The following is a 19,728-nucleotide window of genomic DNA, read 5'->3' as shown; positions in this document are numbered from 1 at the left end:
AGAATTAAGGGCAGGACATAAGTCTTTTACTATCAAAACTAATACTCCCTTTCTTGGTCTCTCTAAAGGACAATAACAGTGCTTGTGAGATTAACTTAGGCAAGTTAATCTTCATAAAGGGTTTAGAACAATGCTTGGCACATATATTCTGAGCACAGTGCATGCTTAGTAAAGGCTGACTATTTTTAAACTTATTACAGGCAAGTATCAGGACCAATTACTTAGTGATGCTTTTGCCTTAAGAAGCAAGTGAGTGAAGAAGTTTATTATCTTATAAATTAAATATGATAATTCAATCTTCAGAAGTTACCCTTGCAAACACACCATGGAGGTGTGCTACTAGTGACTAGTAGCACAAGGCTTAGAACAGAATAAAAGCTCAACCAATACTTGTTAACTACTGATGGAAAAACAAAAACAAAACTGCTGGTAGAATCAGAGCCATTGCTTCTTTTACCTTAGAGCAAAGAGGGGAAGGAGATAAAATTCCCAATTCAGTTTTATGGTTACATGACTAAGAAAATTCTCAAGCTATTATTATTATCCTTCAATATCAACTCAAAGGAATTAAGTGCTTACCACAGCATCATAGAGAATAACATAGACTTGGCTGAGTTTATCTTCTGGGATCCCACAGTGTAAGAGTATTGCTTTCAGTAACATGGTATGGTTCAAGTAAATACTGTAATTTCTTTCCTAGGACAGAGAAATTATTATTTTCATTATAAAAGCAACACAGGCACCTGATGAAATCTAGAATCTTATCCCCAATTTACCAAACTGACACAATGGAAGGAATGAATTCTAGCATATTGCCTTTTAGTTTACTTTTTCATATATATATTCTTCTTACACTGTTGTGGTCAGAGTATAATATATTAATAATTTAATCTTTATCGTACACATCAGAAATACTTTCATCTCCAGCTACGTTCAAAAGCCTGAGCAAGGTGACACAGATTTCAAAGTGGGAGAAGACCTGGGTCAGTACTAACTGACCTATACGCCCAGCTGGTGGAGTATAAGCACACAGTCAGGAGCATTCACAGGGCGGTGAGCTGTGCGCTGAGCCAGGTGCAGTGGGCTGCACAGACAGTGGCCCTGAAGGAGCATCTCTGCCTGGAGGAAACAGCTGGCAACTAGCACGTGGGTTCTCGTCTCACGTGCTGTGAGAGCTGAGAAGAAAAGGTGGCTGGCCAATCAGGGAGGTTGCAGGCAGGCTCCCGGGCCCCCACTGCAGCTGGGTAGAGAGGTCTATCTGGACAGGGGTGCACAGTGACTGATGGGAGGTCACTGTGGAGAGGGTAAGAGGGGCGTGTAGCGGGGATGGGGAGGGAAGGCCAAGGAGAGCAACCACTGAGCGCACAGTGCACTCCACTGGCTGGGAGTCCACAGAGACCACACAAAGTGAGGCCAGTTGTTAAGAGTCTGGGTGGGGACGTCCCTGGTAGTCCAGTGGTTAAGACTCTGGGCTTCTAATGGTGGGGGCATGGGTTTGATCCCTGGTTGGGGAACTAAGGTCCCATATGCCATGCAGTGTGGCTAAAAATTTTAAAAATTAAAAACTGTTGCAAATCAACTACACTTTGATTAAAAAAAAGAGAGAGAATGCATTCCATGTAATCTAAAGCAATAAGATAATTAGTACATATTTTTTGAAAAAGAGCCTGGGCGTAGGAGGGAGCTGAGGGTTCCCAACATGCTCAAAGTATCCTAGGATTCTTAGCTGAATTCCTCAAATTTTGGAATGCATGGAGAAACTACAGCTTCCCCCCAACCAAAGAAACAAAAACAAATTCATTTCTTTCTAGGCGGAGGTAAGAGCATGAGACTGTCTCAAAAGCTACATCAAACTTTCCCAGGGGCTTGAGTAACAATGTGATTCATGGCCAGCACTATTTGAGGAGCAGTTCTGTGGTCCCATGGAATCTGGTGAAGGACTCTGTCTAGTGGGATAACCTTGGGATGTTAGGGTATGGGAAGGAACCTGAAGTGCTGGAAACTCCTGGATGATTTCGTAGATGGTGTAGATGATTTCAGCGGTGGGCAGCGAGCCGTTGGTAGTAGAGGTAACAATATCAAATGCACACTCCAGAAGTTCTTTGGGATGAAATCGGTCTAATTTTCGAGGTCTGAACACACGTTCTATGCAATATCTGCGGAGAGAAGCCCGCATTTCTAAGGTCATTGCTTGCTGGAATTACATATGTATAAGAGATTGTTGAATAAAAGAAATAATATGGAAAAATCAATTAGTGGTATGATTAAGAGAACGTAAAGATAGATTTGCCCAGAATAGTCATGCTTTGTATCTAGGTTCCAATTCCCAGTGTTGCACTATTAAGCAATGGGGTTTATTTATTTTTTTAAGTCTGAAATAGACATGAAATAACACAGAATAATAATTTTATCACGAGTGTTTGCTTTCTACACAGTGATGCCCACACTTTATGATTAGTAACTGTTTACTTGGAATTGAGAATAAAGGCATGTAAAGAGCTTTGACTTTGTTCAGGAAAGGAGCTGCAAAGTCAGGTGCCTTGCTGACAAGAACATCGCTCCAATTTATGCAGATCTTGGTGTTTGCCCCTGTGGTATGTGAATGAAAACCTTTCCCCAGTGGTAAGTGCCTGGAGGTTCAGCACTCCTGCTGGGTTTCCTCCACTTCTCCACAAGCTGTTTTTATTCAGTTACCTGTGCAGGCAGTTTTCACACAGAGACCACTGGCCACTTGTCCTTTTGATTATATTTTAAAAGGGGCCATCTGTGATCAAGAACAGCCAGATGTTTTTCCAAGCAACCATTTGTGAAAGTACTTGGTCAAGTGGCTTGGGGACATTTAGAAGGCAGAGAAAAGACTGGGAGTCTCAGGCTGCCACCCAAATGCAACATTCCTACAAACAGGAGGATGCCAGTCTTGATCATAGAAAGGGGTACTGGCGCTTTGTGACAAAATGGCTTTGTGACCATTTTCCAAGCTCAGTACTTTAAACTCCAAATACTTGACTGTGTAACGATCACTGTAGATGAAATACTCTTTTTGGGTTTCTTCCCCACGTGCACCAAATGAACCCCCATTTTTTCTTACCGCTTTAAATTCAATATATTATTTCTCGCCACATATCTTGCAAAAGGAACCTGAAAAATAAAGTTTCAAAGGTCAGTATCAAGAGGTGCCAACCACTACTCCTTTTGTTTTTTTAACCTTTGAGTTGTAAGTCACATACCATAGAGTTCACCCTTTTAAAGTTTACAATTCAGTGGTTTTGAGAATGTTCACAAAGCTGTGCAATGCTCGTCACTCACACTCCTTGGAATGTTTCTGAGTTGGTCAGTCAGCAGCTTATCTCACTGCTGGATGTAACACCAACCTTATTCGCTGTGGCATTTCTTAGGTTCTTAAGTTTGAGAAAAAAATCACTTTTAGTAAAATATACTCTGCCAAATTTTATTCTGTGCAAGTTATATGATGACCTGTGAATTTTTTTTTAAGTGTCACATAATACTGCAGTCAAAATGGGTATTACCTCTTACAAATTTCCTGACTTTCTCATAGATCTTACAGAGGAAATTCTTAATAACCACCCAGTAATAATCACCACAGCTTATAAAACCATTACCAGATTGCTTCAAGAGATCTGACGTGGTATCATTAACTAATAGGTCAAATTCTGAAAGGGCAATTATTTTTTATTTGGAGGGATTTAATATATTTGCTCACAGAAAGAAAGCTTATGTTTAACAACCTGCATTTTAGTGCCCTAATGTCTAGACAATAAGAAGCCAGTTTTAAGTATAGTTATGTAAATGTTTGCCCTCTGTACTTTCTCTGCTGCTGCTGCTAAGTCTCTTCAGTCATGTCCTGTCTGACTCTGTGCGACCTCATAGACGGCAGCCCACTAGGCTCCTCTGCCCCTGGGATTCTTCAGGCAAGAATACTGGAGTGGGTTGCCATTTCCTTCTCTAATGCATCAAAGTGAAAAGTGAAAGTGAAGTTGCTCAGTCGTGCCCGACTCTTAGCGACCCCATGGACTGCAGTCTACCAGGCTCCTCTGTCCATGGGATTTTCCAGGCAAGAGTACTGGAGTGGGTTGCCACTGCAGAGCCCAAATCTGATATGCTACCTACTCACCTCTCACTCAATATAATCCCAAACCACCTAACTTACTGCAAAAGAAAAACTAAATCCAAGGGCATAGAAGGAATTTCCTCTTGAACCATAAAAGCAAAACATGTTCTTGCAATATGCTGCAAAACACAGATATGAAAGAAAGACAATGTCCTGATTCCAGACCTCCCTCCAGAAAAATACAGTCAAAAGTTCAAGTTTTTGACACTTCAGTCTGGGGATACAAACAAGCTGATATGTGTCATTATTCACACGCATGTGGGAGCACTATATATATCTCAAACATACCAGGTGCATTCAAATACCCATCTTTGTGCACATGCTCAGCTGTTTTTTTTTTTTTTTAAACTTTTTTCTTTCTCTGTATAATAAAAATGGAATTGTTCAATTCAGTTCAGTTCAGTTGCTCAGTTGTGTCTGACTCTGTGACCCCATGAACCGCAGCATGCCAGGCCTCCCTGTCCATCACCGACTCCTGGAGTCCACTCAAACCCATGTCCATTGAGTCGGTGATGCCACCCAACCATCTACTCTGTCATCCCCTTCTCCTCCTGCCCTCAATCTTTCCCAGCATCAGGGTCTTTTCAAATTACTCAGCTCTTCACAGGTGGCCAAAGTATTGGAGTTTCAGCTTCAACATCAGTCCTTCCAATGAACACCCAGGACTGATCTCCTTTAGGATGGACTGGTTGGATCTCCTTGCAGTCCAAGGGACTCTCAAGAGTCTTCTCCAACACCACAGTTCAAAAGCATCAATTCTTCGGCGTTCAGCTTTCTTTATAGTCCAACTCTCACATCTATACATGACCACTGGAAAAACCATAGCCTTGACTAGACGGACCTGTATTGGCAAAGTAATGTCTCTGCTTTTTAATATGCTGTCTAGGTTGGTCATAACTTTCCTTCCAAGGAGTAAGCATCTTTTAATTTCATGGCTGCAATCACCATCTGCAGTGATTCTGGAGCCCAGAAAAATAAACTCAGCCACTGTTTCCCCATCTATTTGCCATGAAGTGATGGGACTGGATGCCATGATCTTAGTTTTCTGCATGTAGAGCTTTAAGACAACTTTTTCACTCTGCTCTTTCACTTTCATCAAGAGGCTCTTTAGTTCTTCACTTTCTGCCATAAGGAATTGTTAGGTAGCTGGATTAGGAAAAAGGAGTCCAGAATGAAGTGGCTAAAACACAAAGAAGGGAAAAGCCCGTGAAAATAGAACAAAGGAAGGTCTGAGGACTGGAGTGAGAACCTCAGGTGAAACAAACAGCCCTCCCGGCTAGCCCAGTTTACATAGGGCAGGCTCAGGGGGAGGAGAAAAAACATATAAAGAGAGGAGCCAAAATTGAGCCTCTGGCTTCTCTTCTCTTTGTGTCTTTTGGGTCGGCCCGCCCTCATGCCTTGAGGGTGTATTTTCCTTTCCTTGCCAAATAAAACTGAGCTGTAACACCAAGCTGTAACACTGGTAACTGATCTGTCCATCACTTCAAATTTTTGCTGTGGTGAGACAGAACCAAGGAAATTACACACTCTCCCAACATAAACTGAGCTGTAACATGGAGCTGTAACACTGGTCCATCCATCACTTCAAATTTTTGCTGCGGAGAGACAGAACTGAGGAAATCACAACCTCCCCTGAAAGAATCATATTACAGTTCTTTTGAAACATACTTTTTTTTCCAGCTAATAGGATACCATGGATATTCCTACAGATCAAATATAGATATGGATCTATCTAAATATATATGCATTTTGATATTTTACCTCTTTAATATTCCATAATAAATTATTCAGCCATTTTGCTACTGATGCAGTAGCAGTTTTCAGTTTTTGACCACCATGATAAATTGGAAATGGATGTCTTTTTAATATTTGTATACCAATGTGTTATTTCTTTAAATAAATCCCTCAAAGTGGGATTGCTAGCTCAAAGGGTGTAGTATATGCATTTACTTTATTAAATATGTTCAGATTACTTTTCTAAAGGTTCAGCAACTTACATTCTCATCAGCAATATATTAAAGTACCTATTTTCCTAAACTCTAGTCATCTGTGGGCATTAAAGATTTTTGCCAGTCTGAGAGGTGAAGTTCAGATACCTTTGCTTTGTGTTTCCTTATTAGTGAGGTTGAATATCTGTGAGAAGATTATTATCCCCATGTATCTTCTCTTCAGAGAACTGCCTGGTTATAGCCTTTACTCATCTCTCTACTTCTAAGTGCTTTCTGTACAAGAGGAATATTAACCTCTTGTCTGTCACATGCATTTACAGTACAGATGGGCTTGTTAGCAGCCAGCACCATGTGAGTGATCAACCAGTAAGCGTGCTGCTGTCAAAGGGAACCCTGGGGATAAGAAAGCAAGCATGAGCAGACTTCAGCACACACACTTAGCAGGGACACTTGCTGTTATAAGAATTCAACTGTTCTGGACATTAGCGTATGGGAAATGTCTGGGTTGGCCAAGTTAGCCTGCTATGATCACCTGGAGGAGCTCAACACTGACGTGCAGACGTGGCACCTGCTTCTACGTAAGCACTAAGGTGGATGCACACACGGTCAAAGGTTTACCATGATGCTGTCACCCTGATAACTCTCTTAAGATTATGTTTCCTAGAGGTGACATTAAGAAAATAAGCCTGGGGGCAAGAATGATTGGTGGGGGTGTTCCTTTAATATGATACCAGCCCTGGGACCAGGCATGGCACCCACACTGTCAGCAAAGCCTCCCAGCCTCACCCGCAGGTCGAAAGGCAGCATCACCAGCATCCCGCTGTGGTCCATGAATAAGGCAGCTTCGTTGTGCTCATATATTTGTCTGTTTCGGGGAAGCAGCAGTGGGGTACACAACTGGACAGCTCCTACACCAAATGAGAAAGAATAACTGGTCACTGTTTCTCATGCTTTCCAGACACAAATTAAAACAAACACAAACGTGACAGTTAAGAATCTGCCACTGGGACTACTGAAATCACTTTATCTTCAATTCTCTAAGTTTACTAATGGAAAGCTCATCTAAGGTTAGGTTTGTTAATTTAGTCACATTTCCTTTTTTTTTTTTTGGCTGCACCACACAGCTTGCCGAATCTTAGTTCCCTGACCAGGGATCGAACCCAGGCCCATGGCAGTGAAGGCACTCAGTCCTAATCACTGGACTGCCAGGAAATTCCCTAGTCACATTTCTGACTCCACAAACCAACTGTATTTTACCAACGAGATTATAATACTCAAATCTGTTTCCCCTCCACAAGCTGAATTATAAAAATAAGCTTAAACGTCATGGGTGTCTAGTGAGTGTAACTGAATTTGAAAGTAAAGCATGGCTGCACTCAAGTCCATTAACATGACTTTCTGAAGAGGAAACAAAATGTCTTTTGAGAAGGCCCATGTTTTTAAAAGAGGACATACCATGTCTTTTGAAGATGCGGATGATGGTTTCACACACGTGCTGCTGTATCTTGGCTGTGCGGATGGAGAAGCTGCCCTAGAATATGACCAATTCAAGTGTCATTGAAGCCTGATCAAAGGGATCGCCCAAAATATCTTTCTGTGGCTTGTCATATGCATTATATCACTTATTCCCAAGATCACAAAACAGATCTCAATGAGTCACTCCTCTTTTGAACATATTCAGGAAAGGAGCAAACCACATGTCTTGCAACATGTCCTATTTTGGGAAGGCTTCCTCAGTTCAAAGTCCAAGCTCTCAGCAACGGTCATGTGTGCCTTTCAGAGACAGCTAGTCCTAGACACAACTCTCCGAAAGAACTTTCAGAGATACTGTGGCAGTCAAACATCTAACAGCATCAAACCCCCTCCCACAGACTACAATATTTCATAGTGGGCCTCTTGAAAGCTACATGGCATTTATATATTTTGTAAATAACTTTCTTTTTCATTTTTTCTTATAATAAAAGTAGCATTATTTCACTACAGAAAATTTATTAAAGACAATAGAGAAGCAAAAAACCAACAATTAAAAAGTCAACCATAATCCTGTAGATATCTAATATACCAGTGAAGAAAAACCACTTAGCCCCTGAAATCTATACTGATCTTCCACAAACCTTACCAGGACTTTCTCTGCTACTCTTCAAATTCTACTTTAAGCATATGGAAATGTATACAGAATACAACAAATATCTATTATTAACTCGCCCAACTTTATAAAATTTTAACATTTTGCTATACCGTTTCAGACTGTTTTTGCTTTTAAGAAAGAAAATGTTGAAGTCTCCCAAACCTGCTTGTGCTTCAGAAGCCACCTGACGAGCTTTTAAACTGAGATTCTTTTTGTTTATTTATTTATTTGGCTGCAGTGGGTCTTAGTTGCAGCACTCAGGATCTTAGTTCCCTGACCAGGGACTGAACCTAGACCCCCTGCATTGGGACCATGGAGTCTTAAACACTGACCACCAGGGAAGTCCCTGAACAGAGATTCTTGAAGTGCTTCACAATTATACTCCAAGTCACTGTATTGGATGTAGGGCCTGAGCCTCTGTGTTGTCCAAGGGCCTCACAGGTGACTTTAATGTGTAGCCAGTATTGGGAGCTGGCTATTTGACCTGGCCATCTGGGCCAGGGCTTGGTCTCTAAAAGCACCACTTCTTACCCTCTTTGGTTAGGGGGTGGATCAGGAACTCCTACAAGTAAGTGATTAAAAGTGTGGCTCTTCCTAGAATAATGCACACACACACATTTTGCATATATAGACCTCAAACTAAGAGCTTATGCTGGACCAGGACCTACGGTATAGCACAGGGAACTACAGTCAATATCTTATAATTGTTGTCAGTGGCTAAGTTCTGTGTGACTCTTTGTGACCCCACGCACTAGCACACCAGGCTCCTTTGTCCTGTGCCATCTCCTGGAGTTTACTCAAATTCATGTTCATTAAGTTGGTGATGCTATTTAACCATCTCATCCTCTGCCATAACCTTCTCCTTTTACTTTCAATCTTTTCCCAGCATCAGGGTCTTTTCCAATGAGTCGGCTCTGCATATCAGGTGGCCAAAGAACTGGAGCTTCAGCTTCAGCAACAGTCCTTCCAGTGAATATTCAGGGTTGATTTCCTTTAGGAAACAACCTATAATAAAACCTATAATAACCTATAATAAAAAAGAATCTGAAAAAGAATATATATATATAACTGAATCACTTTGTTGTATACCTGAAACTATTACAATACTATAAATCAACGATGCTTCAATTTAAAAAAAAGAGAGAATTTATGTTGGAGGCATTAAAGAAACCCAGGAAAATTCAGGAATGGACTTGATCCTTTTGTAGAGCGGGTAAAGCTCTTTCAAGCCATGGCTTACCCCACCTTCAGTATGTCACTGTCGTAGGTGTAGTCGATGGCAGGGGAGATGCGCTGGGCGAAGATCTGGCCCATCATGGTGCGGTAGGCCTTCCCGTCCACGTTGGCCAGGGTGTGGTGCAGCACCTCGTGCAGCTCCGATTCCTCCATCTGGGGCGGGGGCAGCAGCTCGCTCTTGAGCAGTTCTGTGGCCGTGGGCCGCTTTGCCGGATCGTGGTTCAACAGCCAGGAGATGACAGATTTCTACAATGCAATACTGGGGATGGGATGCGATGGATGGTGCTCGGGAATTCTCCCAGCAAGCTGGTGTTTGGTTCAGGTCCCAAAGGACACACTTCTTCCCCTTAGATGGTCCATTTTAGTTGGTATTTCTTAAATTTCTGAATTTGTCATTTCCCCCCAATAGTTCATTATGGTCACAGGATTGTGCAACTAGGTAATATTAATATAGTATCTTTCCTAAAAGGTAGAGGCCCTTTTTGTACTTCACTGTTATAAAGGACCAAAAAACCTTCAACAAAGACATAGAAGCAAAAGTTAGGCCTTCTAAACACACTGTATCTAAAATACAGCTTTTTTGGTACAGTTCTTGAACCACACAAGATACAAGAACATAAAACAAGTTATTTTAGGTGCCCAATTTTAGTAGAAAATATAATGCTTAAGAGCTGCTGGAATCCCTAAATCAGTAGAAAACATCTTGTTTTTATGTTATCTGTATTCATACCATTCCCTTGAATTCTCTTCTGTTACTCATTTATTATACCTTCATAGCTACTACCTAATTAAGCAGGGAACTATTTGAATAAACTATAGTTCCCTGTTTAAACCTTTGAAAGGCCCCAGACTGATTCTGTAATTCTCTTGTTTATAAGGAGTTAGAGGAATACTTGAGATCAGAAAACCTCAATATAGATGAATCTCATTAAGCATCTTTAATTACATATCTTTAAAATATCCTCCCCCATAATCCTTAACCCTGGTTGAGGCTAGAATTAAAAACACAGATAATTATTTTTCATATAAAGAATGGAACTGATGTGATATAACTTTATGAATATATATGTTAAACTGGTAAAAATAATATCCTATTCAGCAAAATCGATAGTAATACTTAATTTCTGTATGTGGCAGTAACTGTTATACTCAGTCAATAAGCATTTTCTATGCTGCCTTCTTGCAGATAAAAAGCAACAATGTGATATGGAAGGCAGCAGCGGCAGTGGCTGTGGTGGTTAAGTTTACACAGTTTATATAAGGTTAAGTTTATATATGGTTTTATCTGGTTAAGTTTCTACAGCCCAAGTGCAAATGCTCCAGGGTGCCCAGTAAGTCCTTGTGCTAGGAGGACAATCACTGTCTTGAGAAATGGTATGTATAGTTGTGCTTATGTCTGCAGTTTAACTACAACACCACAGGAGCCACCATGTGGGAATACTGAATAAGACTGACCTCATTACAGGGAAATGCTATGATTTGAGTATTTATTTATGACACCCTAAAAAATACAGGGAACAACTCAGTTCAGATCAATGATAATAGCTAGTAAAAGGAGAAACACGACTCAATGTATTTTTTAATGTATGCTCAGTCACTCAGTCATGTCCGATTCTTTGCAACCCCATGGACTATAGCCTACCAGGCTCCTCTGTCCATTGGACTTCCCAGGCAAGAAAACTGGAGTGAGTGGCTGCTTCCTCCTCTAGGGGATCTTCCTGATGCAGGAATCAAAACTTGTGTCTTCTACACTGGCAGGCAGTTTCTTTACCACTGAGACACCTGGGAAGCCACTTTCTAATGGTTCTTCACTAATTCAACATTTGAGGCAGAATGGGTCCCTCGAACCATAAACAAATGTCATATGTTAAATGCTACCAAATTATAGGATGTTTGTACCAATATAAAATAAAGGATATTTAATATCTCTATTTTACAGGGGAGGAAAATTAGTCTAAAAAAGTTAAGTCCATCCAGATACAAAACCAATAATCAAAAAGTAGCAAATTAATGCAATATTCTAGCTAGGTTTCTGTTCTCAACATTAAAATTTAAATAAGGGATTCTGCCTTGATTATAATTGTTAAGAAATCAGTTTAAGGAGTAAACTTCTACATGACAAGAGTATTAACCATGGAAGGTTCCTCTAAGACAAACAGCCAGCACTAAGAAGAAAGGCACACCAGAAGCACTATAATAAATTCACTAATGATTATTCCTTCATATTAGCCAGATGCTAATAATTTACTCTGACATACATATACTATAGGGGCTTCCCAGGTTGCGCTAGTGGTAAATAACCTGCCTGCCAATGCAAGAGATTTAAGAGATATGGGTTCGATCCCTGGGTAGGGAAGATTCCTTGGAGGAGGGCATGGCAATCCACTCCAGTGCTCTTGCCTGGAAAACCCACAGAGAAGCCTGGCGGGCTACAGTCTATAGGGTAGCAAAGAGTCAGACACAACTAAAGCCAACTCAGCAGGCACGCGCGTGTACACACACACACATATATTTACAGTATGGGGGAAAATTATTTTGTTTAAATTACTGTACCATCTAACTGTCTAGTCTTCCCCTTTACAATATAAGCTACTTTAACCAATATAAGACAGGACAAAATTACAGTTTCAAAATGTATTTTCTTTTTCTTAAAGTTTCAAGCTTTATCTCAAACAATGAGCTGTAAGAGTGTTCTCTTTCTTCAATAGCTAAGCCAAAGGTCCAAACAGTACTTCAAAAGCATGAGGAATCATAAAAAAGAACCCTGTAGTTTGTTAATTTTTTATGCCAGCCCTTGGCATTTTTACAGTGTTTTTCAAGTCTAAATACATTTTAAGTACTCCATCTTTTGATATTTTCCCCCACATTGTTCCCACGACACAAGAGAATGAGTGGCAGAAGATTACTAATTGAAGAAGAAAAATAGTAATTAAAACTCCAGAGTGAGAACACAGTAATTAAAGTATCAGAAAATTACCTGCTTTGTATGCTCTCCATCATCAAAGTCTTCTGGAAACTTAGGCGAAGTGGGCTAAAAAAAATATTGTATTCAAATCAGCAAGTGCTTGGCAGGCTGCCACATTTTCACAATAAAACGTGAAAGCATTTTATTCACCAGAGGTAAGAAAATCAAAGAGAGAAATGAAAGTTTGCTAACAAGGGGAGATGGACAAGACACTCATCTTGAAATCCAATGTCCATCCTTCCAAGGACATACGTATTATTTTAACACTAACTTCACCCAAATGACAGCCTAGGTGACAGAAAGCACCTCGTTTGAGAGCAAAGTATTTTACCATCTAATGGCTTCAGAGAAAGACAAGAGTAACCTTATTAAACAAACAAAGGTAAAAATACAAAATGGTCAACACAGAGTAAGAAAAAACCAACGTGAAAATCTCTACCCACCCCCTCAAACTTCTCACCTTTCTGGTAAATAAGACCTCAATCGTAACATTAACCTGGCAGTTGAGATATTCTTGAAATGAGGCAACAAACATGAATTTTAGACTAAAGAAAGGCACTTCACCAATGAAGAGCATTCCAAGTCAAGGCAAGGACACAGTAATCTCTTTGTTTCCTCTGATACATGATGAACACAGCTGCCCACGCTGTCCTGGCAGTTAAACTATCAAACTCCTTCCTGAGATACCTCACAGGGTATTCTTAGTCACACTGTATGTGATTAATACCAACAGACATGCATACTTGGTTCTGCTCTAGGAAGGAAGAGGAAGAGTCTTCATCTCTCTTACACAGGAATATGTGAATCTAAATCTTCCTCACTCTATTCTCCCCTCATCTTAATGCTGATGCCCATGGGCACCCTTGACTTCACACACTCCAACATTAGTCCCTTTTAGTTTGGGAAGAGGCAGGGATCAAACCCAAGAAGACTGAGGGAGATCTCATTGAGAAAAAAATTCAAGTGGCTGATTTTCACCCCAGACCCCACTTACCTTCTGGTCATAGTGGTATTCTTTAGGCATTATTATATCTGGTACATTCAGCTGGAACTTTTTAATTTCTAGATCTAAATATTTGCTATCTTTATAACCCCTTCCCACTGCTGTAACTATATTGATATTATGCAAAATTTTAAAATTCCTTTGTTTTAAAATCAAGAGGAAATCTCAAAATATTTTTAAAAAGGATTACCTAGCAATATCTCCCCAAATAAATCAATTTGGGGTAAGTTTCTTATCATTGTAAGTGCATAAGCTGAGATGAATTTCCATTTATTAGAAAACACAGAAAATTATAGCAGGACAACCTCTTTCTATATTATAAATAACAGATAAATACCCGGCACTGAATTCTAATGTCCATGCTAAGATTCAGGTTACTGGAAACAGAGGCACTAAATAAAACATCTGATACATACATCTCTGAGCTGGTTGAGAACAAAGATTCTTTCTGAGGCTGTGACCATGGGATGATAGGACATCTCAAAGAAGATAATCCCCAGGCTGAAGAGATCCACTTTCTGAGGAGGAAAAAGAATTACATTTAGAGCCTAGATATGAAAGCATAATCCAATAGGGAATTAGAGGATGAGCACTGTTAGATGGGATAATGTTCACCTAAGTGAAAAATAAACCACACGAGAAAAAATTCACTCTGTCCTATAAAAAAACAAACAAACCTGTAAGTATAAAATATAGATGATATTTTTATATTTAGATGATAAAATATTTGGCATGACTTCAACATTTTTCTTAAAAGTTGATTGTAACTGGTTCAGCCCTACCCACAGACATAGATAACCCCTGGCCACACACTGAGAATAATTATTACAGAGCAAGGAGAACCGACATCTTGAAAAGAGTTAGCTTTGTATCTTTACAGGGCTTCTGCGGTGGTTCAGTGATAAAGAATCCACCTGCAATGCTGCAGATATGGAGACACAGATGCGTTCCCTGGGTTGGGAAGATTCCCTGGAGTAGGAAATGGCAACCCATTGCAGTATTCTTGCCTGTAAAATCCCATGGACAGAGAAGCCTGGTGGGCTGCAATCTATGGGGACACAAAGAGTTACGACTGAGCAACTAAACAACACGACAACAAAACTGCATTTTTTACTGATCATCTCAAAAGGAAAACACAGCACAATCTGCATCTGATAGCAAATATCAGCCACTGATTGCAAAGCCATACTGATGAGGACAGAAGCATAGCACAACAGAAAGATCGTGTGACAAATCCCCACAAAATATGGAAATACAAGGAAAGAAGGTAAGGCAAGTCAGTGCAGAGTCTCAGGTAGGCAGCTGCCAAGGGGAAGAGGATGTTCAGAAGGTCCTGTGCCTGTGACAGCCGAGCACAAAGAGGCCAAGGGTGAGACTGCTCATGGTACACTGCACGCAGGCACAGAAGCAGTTTCCAAGGAAAACTTGAATGCAGTTGGACTCAAGGATTAGTAGGAGAGCCTCTCCAACCAGTGACCTCCAAAGTCTTAAAAACAAACATTCATCCTGTCATTTCCTACACGTTAGCTGTAGAAAAACGTGGAATATACACAAAAGCACCAAGAATAAAATAGAAACCATCCATAACCCCACTGCCTAAAGAAATTTACAGTTGATGGCTAAGATATACCCATTTTGTGCCTTTTAAAAAAATATCTACACACACACGCACGCACGCACTAAAACTAGAACCACAGTGTCATCTGTAACTTTTATTCTCCTAACACAAAAGAATATTTTAATACTATAATATCATTTTTCTAAAACGTGATTTTAGTGACATATTCAATTACATGGAAGCCCCATAATTTAACCAGTTCTCTACTTTTAAACACTTACAATTCCGCCCTGTTATAAACAATGCTGTGACAAGCCTCTTTCACACCAATCATTTTGGCTGTCCCTGGTTGTTTCCTTAGGATACATTTCAAAAGGTGGAAAAGTGCTAGGCCAAAATCCTTTCAAGGATTCCATTATCCTCTTGAAAGCTAAACTGGAATGGTGACACTGAAGGTGCCTCCCCCGCTCAGGGTGGGCATGTCCATCTCTACACACCCTCATCCTCGCCTCCACTCTGTCACTGCCTGGTGCTCCCCTGTCAGAATCAAAACCCACACTAGAGTTGCCACCACAAGCTTGAAAATACACTTTGATGCAGACTGCCTGCCTCATGTATTTTAAAAATTTACCTCTATGGGTCTTGCCCTAAGTGATCTCAGCTGGGCTCAAGCTTTTAAATCCCATCTGTGTGCTGGTGACTCTCAAATTTATACCTCTGACTTTGACCTTTCTTCTGAACTTGAGTCTTGAGTCTTCAGCAGCAGACTGGACCTCTCCAATCGGATTTCTCATCTGGCATTTCCTTCTTAACGTGCCCCAGGCAGTTTTCTTTGCCATCCTCTCCTCTACCTCCCACGTCTTTCTTCAGGGTTCCTAAGCTCAGTCAACTACCCTTCCCCTAGCTGCTCCAGGTAGAAAGCTGAGTATTGTCCTGTTTCCCTTCCTTTTCCTCACCCAACACCCACTCCATTAGGAAAACCTGTCACATTCCCTCCAACATGTATCTCATATCTGCACACTTCAGAGACATCACTTTGGCGACAAAGGCCCATCTAGTCAAAGCTATGGTTCTTCCCGTAGTCATGTACGGATGTGAGAGTTGGACCAGAAAGACGGCTGAGTGCCAAAGAGTTGATGCTTTCAAATTGTGGTGCTCGAATAGACTCTTGAGAGTCCCGTGGACAGCAAGGAGATCAAACCAGTCAATCCTAAAGGAAATCAACCCTGAATATTCATTGGATGCTGAAGCTGAAGTTCTAATACTTTGGCCACCTGATGTGAAGAGTTGATTCATTGGAAAAGATAATGATGCTGAGAAAGACTGAGGGCAGGAGGAAAAGGGGGTGAGAGAGGATGAGAGCGTTGGATGGCATCACTGACTCGATCGACATGAGTTTGAGCAAACTCTGGAGATAGTGAAGGACAGGGAAGCCTGGCGTGCTGCAGTCCATGGCGTTGCAAAAGTCGGACACGACTGAGCGACTAAACAGCAAACCTGGTCTCTACTGCCACCACTCCAGTCCTAGCTCAGCCGCCCCATTTGGATTTCTGTAAGGTGTCCGGCAGCAGGTGGAATGAACTCTCTCGCTCAAGATCCTTCAGGGCTGCCTCTGCTCACTCCTTATCATGGCCACGCGGGCCTGCATCACCTGACCCTGGCGTTCCCCTCAGCTTTGCTTCGCACCTCTTGCCCCCGTGGCTCACCTTGCTGTAGCCAGTCTGACCTTCTTTGTGATCTTCCTAAGTGCACCACGCCATGCCAGCTCTCACCCACGCTAACACACTTCTCTCTGAGGTGCTGTTTCCTCTGCTTATCCCTCTCCCCTCCGAGCCAAGCTCCAGGCCCCAACTCTTGTGATTTCTCCCTCTTTTCCTCTTTTGTCAGGATAGCCATCCTCTTGGGGAGGCTTTCTGTAATCAGTCAACCTAAAGACGATGCTCCTTATTGTCTTCTGGTCACTGGATCCCATTTCTTTTCTTCTTAGTTCTTACGTAGTTTGTGATTTAAGAATTTTTACTTGTTTGGTTCATCCATCAGTGGACAAGTCCCCTCAAGGCTGGAATAAGATGTCTTATTAGTTGATGGCCTTGTTCCCTGTGTTCCCAGGGCCTGGCCCAAGGCCAGTTAGTTCAAATCTTCTTTAGATGGACAGAAGGACTGTAAGCTCCTTGGCAGCAAGAGTGCCAGCTTCAGTCGCTGTCTTTGGGCATCACGTGTCCTACCTGGAACAGGCACTCAACAGATACATGATACAGACTTGGACAGCAAGGAGATCCAACCAGTCCATCCTAAAGGAAACCAGTCCTGGGTGTTCATTGGAAAGACTGATGCTGAAGCTGAAACTCCAATACTTTGGCCACCTGATGCGAAGAACTGACTCACTGGAAAAGACCCTGATGCTGGGAAAGATTGAAGGCAGGAGAAGAAGGGGACAACAGAGGATGAGATGGCTGGACTGCATCACCGACTCGACAGACATGAGTTTGAGCAAGCTCCAGGAGCTGGTGATAGACAGGGAAGCCTGGCATGCTGCAGTCCATGGGGTTGCAAATAGTCGGACATGACTGAGTGACTGAACTGAACTGACTGAGTGAATGAATGTTTCCTGCTATCTCAGCTGGTAACTGAACCCCCAGTGCTGTGATCTTCATACTCTTTCTTTCCTCTTTCTCTCTCTCTCTCTCTCTCTCTTGATCTTTCCTTTTCCCCCCAAAGCTTCTTTTTTTACCTGGTTGTATGCAGATTTGGTGCTTCCTTGGACCTCAGGGCTTACATATAAAGCAGTGCCAACCATCCCAGTCAAATGACCTGCATGGAAGAAGGCAGGGAAAAGGTGTCTAATAACAGCACTTAGAGATAAGGCAAATTTTTATTAAATAAAAAGTTTCTTAAGAGTGAGACACAGTCTGTTGACACTATTCACAGGAAGCAGCAGCATACATTTCACCAAGCTGTTAACCCTAAATCGTGGATGGCCGGCCACATACCTTGGCTCTGCTGTGGTAAAGGGGCAGTGTCAGGCAGGAGGATCTCAGACAGGCCAGGTCATGAGGTAATCTCCCATTACCACCTGGGGTCACAGTATAACCGCTTGCCCACAGAACCAAATTATTCTAATTGAAGCTCTAATTTCTTAAGAGTCCTTAAAAACAATCAATAAAGTGAAGAGGGGAAAAAAAGAATGTTCATAATTTTGTTAACTTAATGAATAATTATAATTTGCTTTAGAATAAAATCTTAACAAGTGAAAAACAGGCTTCAAATTGAGAAATTTTATATTGTATTGCATATTTAAAACTGTCCTGTTAAGTATTCTTATCACAAAATTGGTAATGATAGTAATAATAAGTAAGAGGGCAGGGAGAAACTTGGAGGTGATGGATATGATTATGGTGATGTTTTCTAAGTGTGCATGTACCTCAAAAGGCCTCAAAGTTGTATACATTACATATGTACAGCTTTTTGTATGTTAAAAAAAAAAAGGGAAAAAAGGAAATTTTGTGGACTGCTTATTAACACATGAATTAAATACAAGTTTCTGGATTTACCTGAAGGGTCTGATTTAATCAAGTGATCTCCTGATGTGTCATCTTGTTTGCCGTCAGCCTAAAAATATAAGTAAGCCAAATATCAAATTAAAATGTTTATTCCACAGGAATGGATTATCACTTCTAAATGAAGACTGAATAAAAGATACTACAAAGAATCCAGGACAACTGTAATAATGCTTTTCTGAGCTATAAATTTTTTTAGTTCAGTTAGCCTACTAATGTAGGGCTCACTGGAAACCCAACGAGGTCAAGGAGAGGGGCAATTCACCACCTTGCCATGAAGACCTCCTTCATGGCAGAACCCCTTAAAGTTTACCAAAACTAATTTATTTTCATATTTCAAAACAGAATCTATTTACTGGAAAGAGTAAAAGAAGACTAATAACAATAAACTCAGTTTCTAACTTTCCCACTGCTATTACTTTATCTGGATCAATTTTCACTCTTCTGTCCCAGAGGCTGGTCACCAAATGTATCCCTCCAGAGCTGCTAATACCTCTTAGGGAGCCTCACCTCCTCCACTACATCTGTGACAGTGCTGTCTTGCATTAACCTGAATCACTAGTTTTCTGTCATCACTCCATGGATTCCTGGTATAAGCACTGCCACGGATAACAACAGCTGTAACATTCTCAGAGCTGGGGACTGTTCCAGGGCTCACCTAAATTCTTATTTTAATTGTGGTGACAAATGTGAATTCGGTACTTACATTAGGCACATGTTTTAGAAAAGATACTAGGAAATTAAATAACTCATCCAAGGTTTCTAGCCCAGGGCAGCGGGCATCCAGAGCTTGAGCTCTTATCTACTTCACGAGCATGTGCTCAGTCGCTCAGCTGTGTTGGACTCTTTGCGACCCCATGGACTGTAGCCTGCCAGGCTCCTTTGTCCATGGAATTTCCCAGGCAAGATACTGGAGTGAATTGCCATTTCCTTCTCCAGGGGATCTTCCCCACCCAGGGATCAAACTTGCATCTCCCTCGTTTTCTGCATTGGCAGGCAGATTCTTTACCACTGTGCCACCTGGGAAGGCCCCCTTATAGGGGAGGCCCTTATATACTAAAGGCCGACACACATAGACTAAATGTCTGTCTATAGACTAAAGCCGACAGACATAGACCGTCTGTAGACGAAAGCTGAGACCTCAAATTAAATTCGTTCGTTTGGTCTTCGCACTCTGAATTCGCTGCCATTCTGGTCAGGACC

At 41.3% G+C, this 19,728-nt stretch overlaps 1 protein-coding gene across 3 annotated transcripts in view; it reads right to left on the bottom strand.

Moving 5' to 3' along the window:
- EIF2AK4 (eukaryotic translation initiation factor 2 alpha kinase 4) overlaps positions 1-19,728 on the bottom strand; it is a 97,296-nt gene that overhangs the window by 24,569 nt on the left and 52,999 nt on the right. For all 3 annotated transcript variants that reach the window (XM_061430729.1, XM_061430727.1, XM_061430728.1), the window contains exons 17-26: positions 18,520-18,577; positions 17,700-17,779; positions 13,827-13,928; positions 12,420-12,473; positions 9,452-9,688; positions 7,534-7,609; positions 6,865-6,986; positions 3,089-3,138; positions 1,988-2,156; positions 580-696 (exon numbers count right to left, since the gene is read on the bottom strand). In XM_061430729.1, coding sequence (XP_061286713.1) covers positions 580-696; positions 1,988-2,156; positions 3,089-3,138; positions 6,865-6,986; positions 7,534-7,609; positions 9,452-9,688; positions 12,420-12,473; positions 13,827-13,928; positions 17,700-17,779; positions 18,520-18,577 — 1,065 coding nt within the window. The remainder of the gene's footprint in view (positions 1-579; positions 697-1,987; positions 2,157-3,088; positions 3,139-6,864; positions 6,987-7,533; positions 7,610-9,451; positions 9,689-12,419; positions 12,474-13,826; positions 13,929-17,699; positions 17,780-18,519; positions 18,578-19,728) is intronic.

The sequence above is a fragment of the Bos javanicus genome, chromosome 10 (genome assembly GCF_032452875.1).
Source record: "Bos javanicus breed banteng chromosome 10, ARS-OSU_banteng_1.0, whole genome shotgun sequence".
Classification (NCBI taxonomy): domain Eukaryota; kingdom Metazoa; phylum Chordata; class Mammalia; order Artiodactyla; family Bovidae; genus Bos; species Bos javanicus.
Note: the sequence above shows the minus strand (reverse complement) of the source record. Positions and strands in the feature narration are given on the sequence as shown.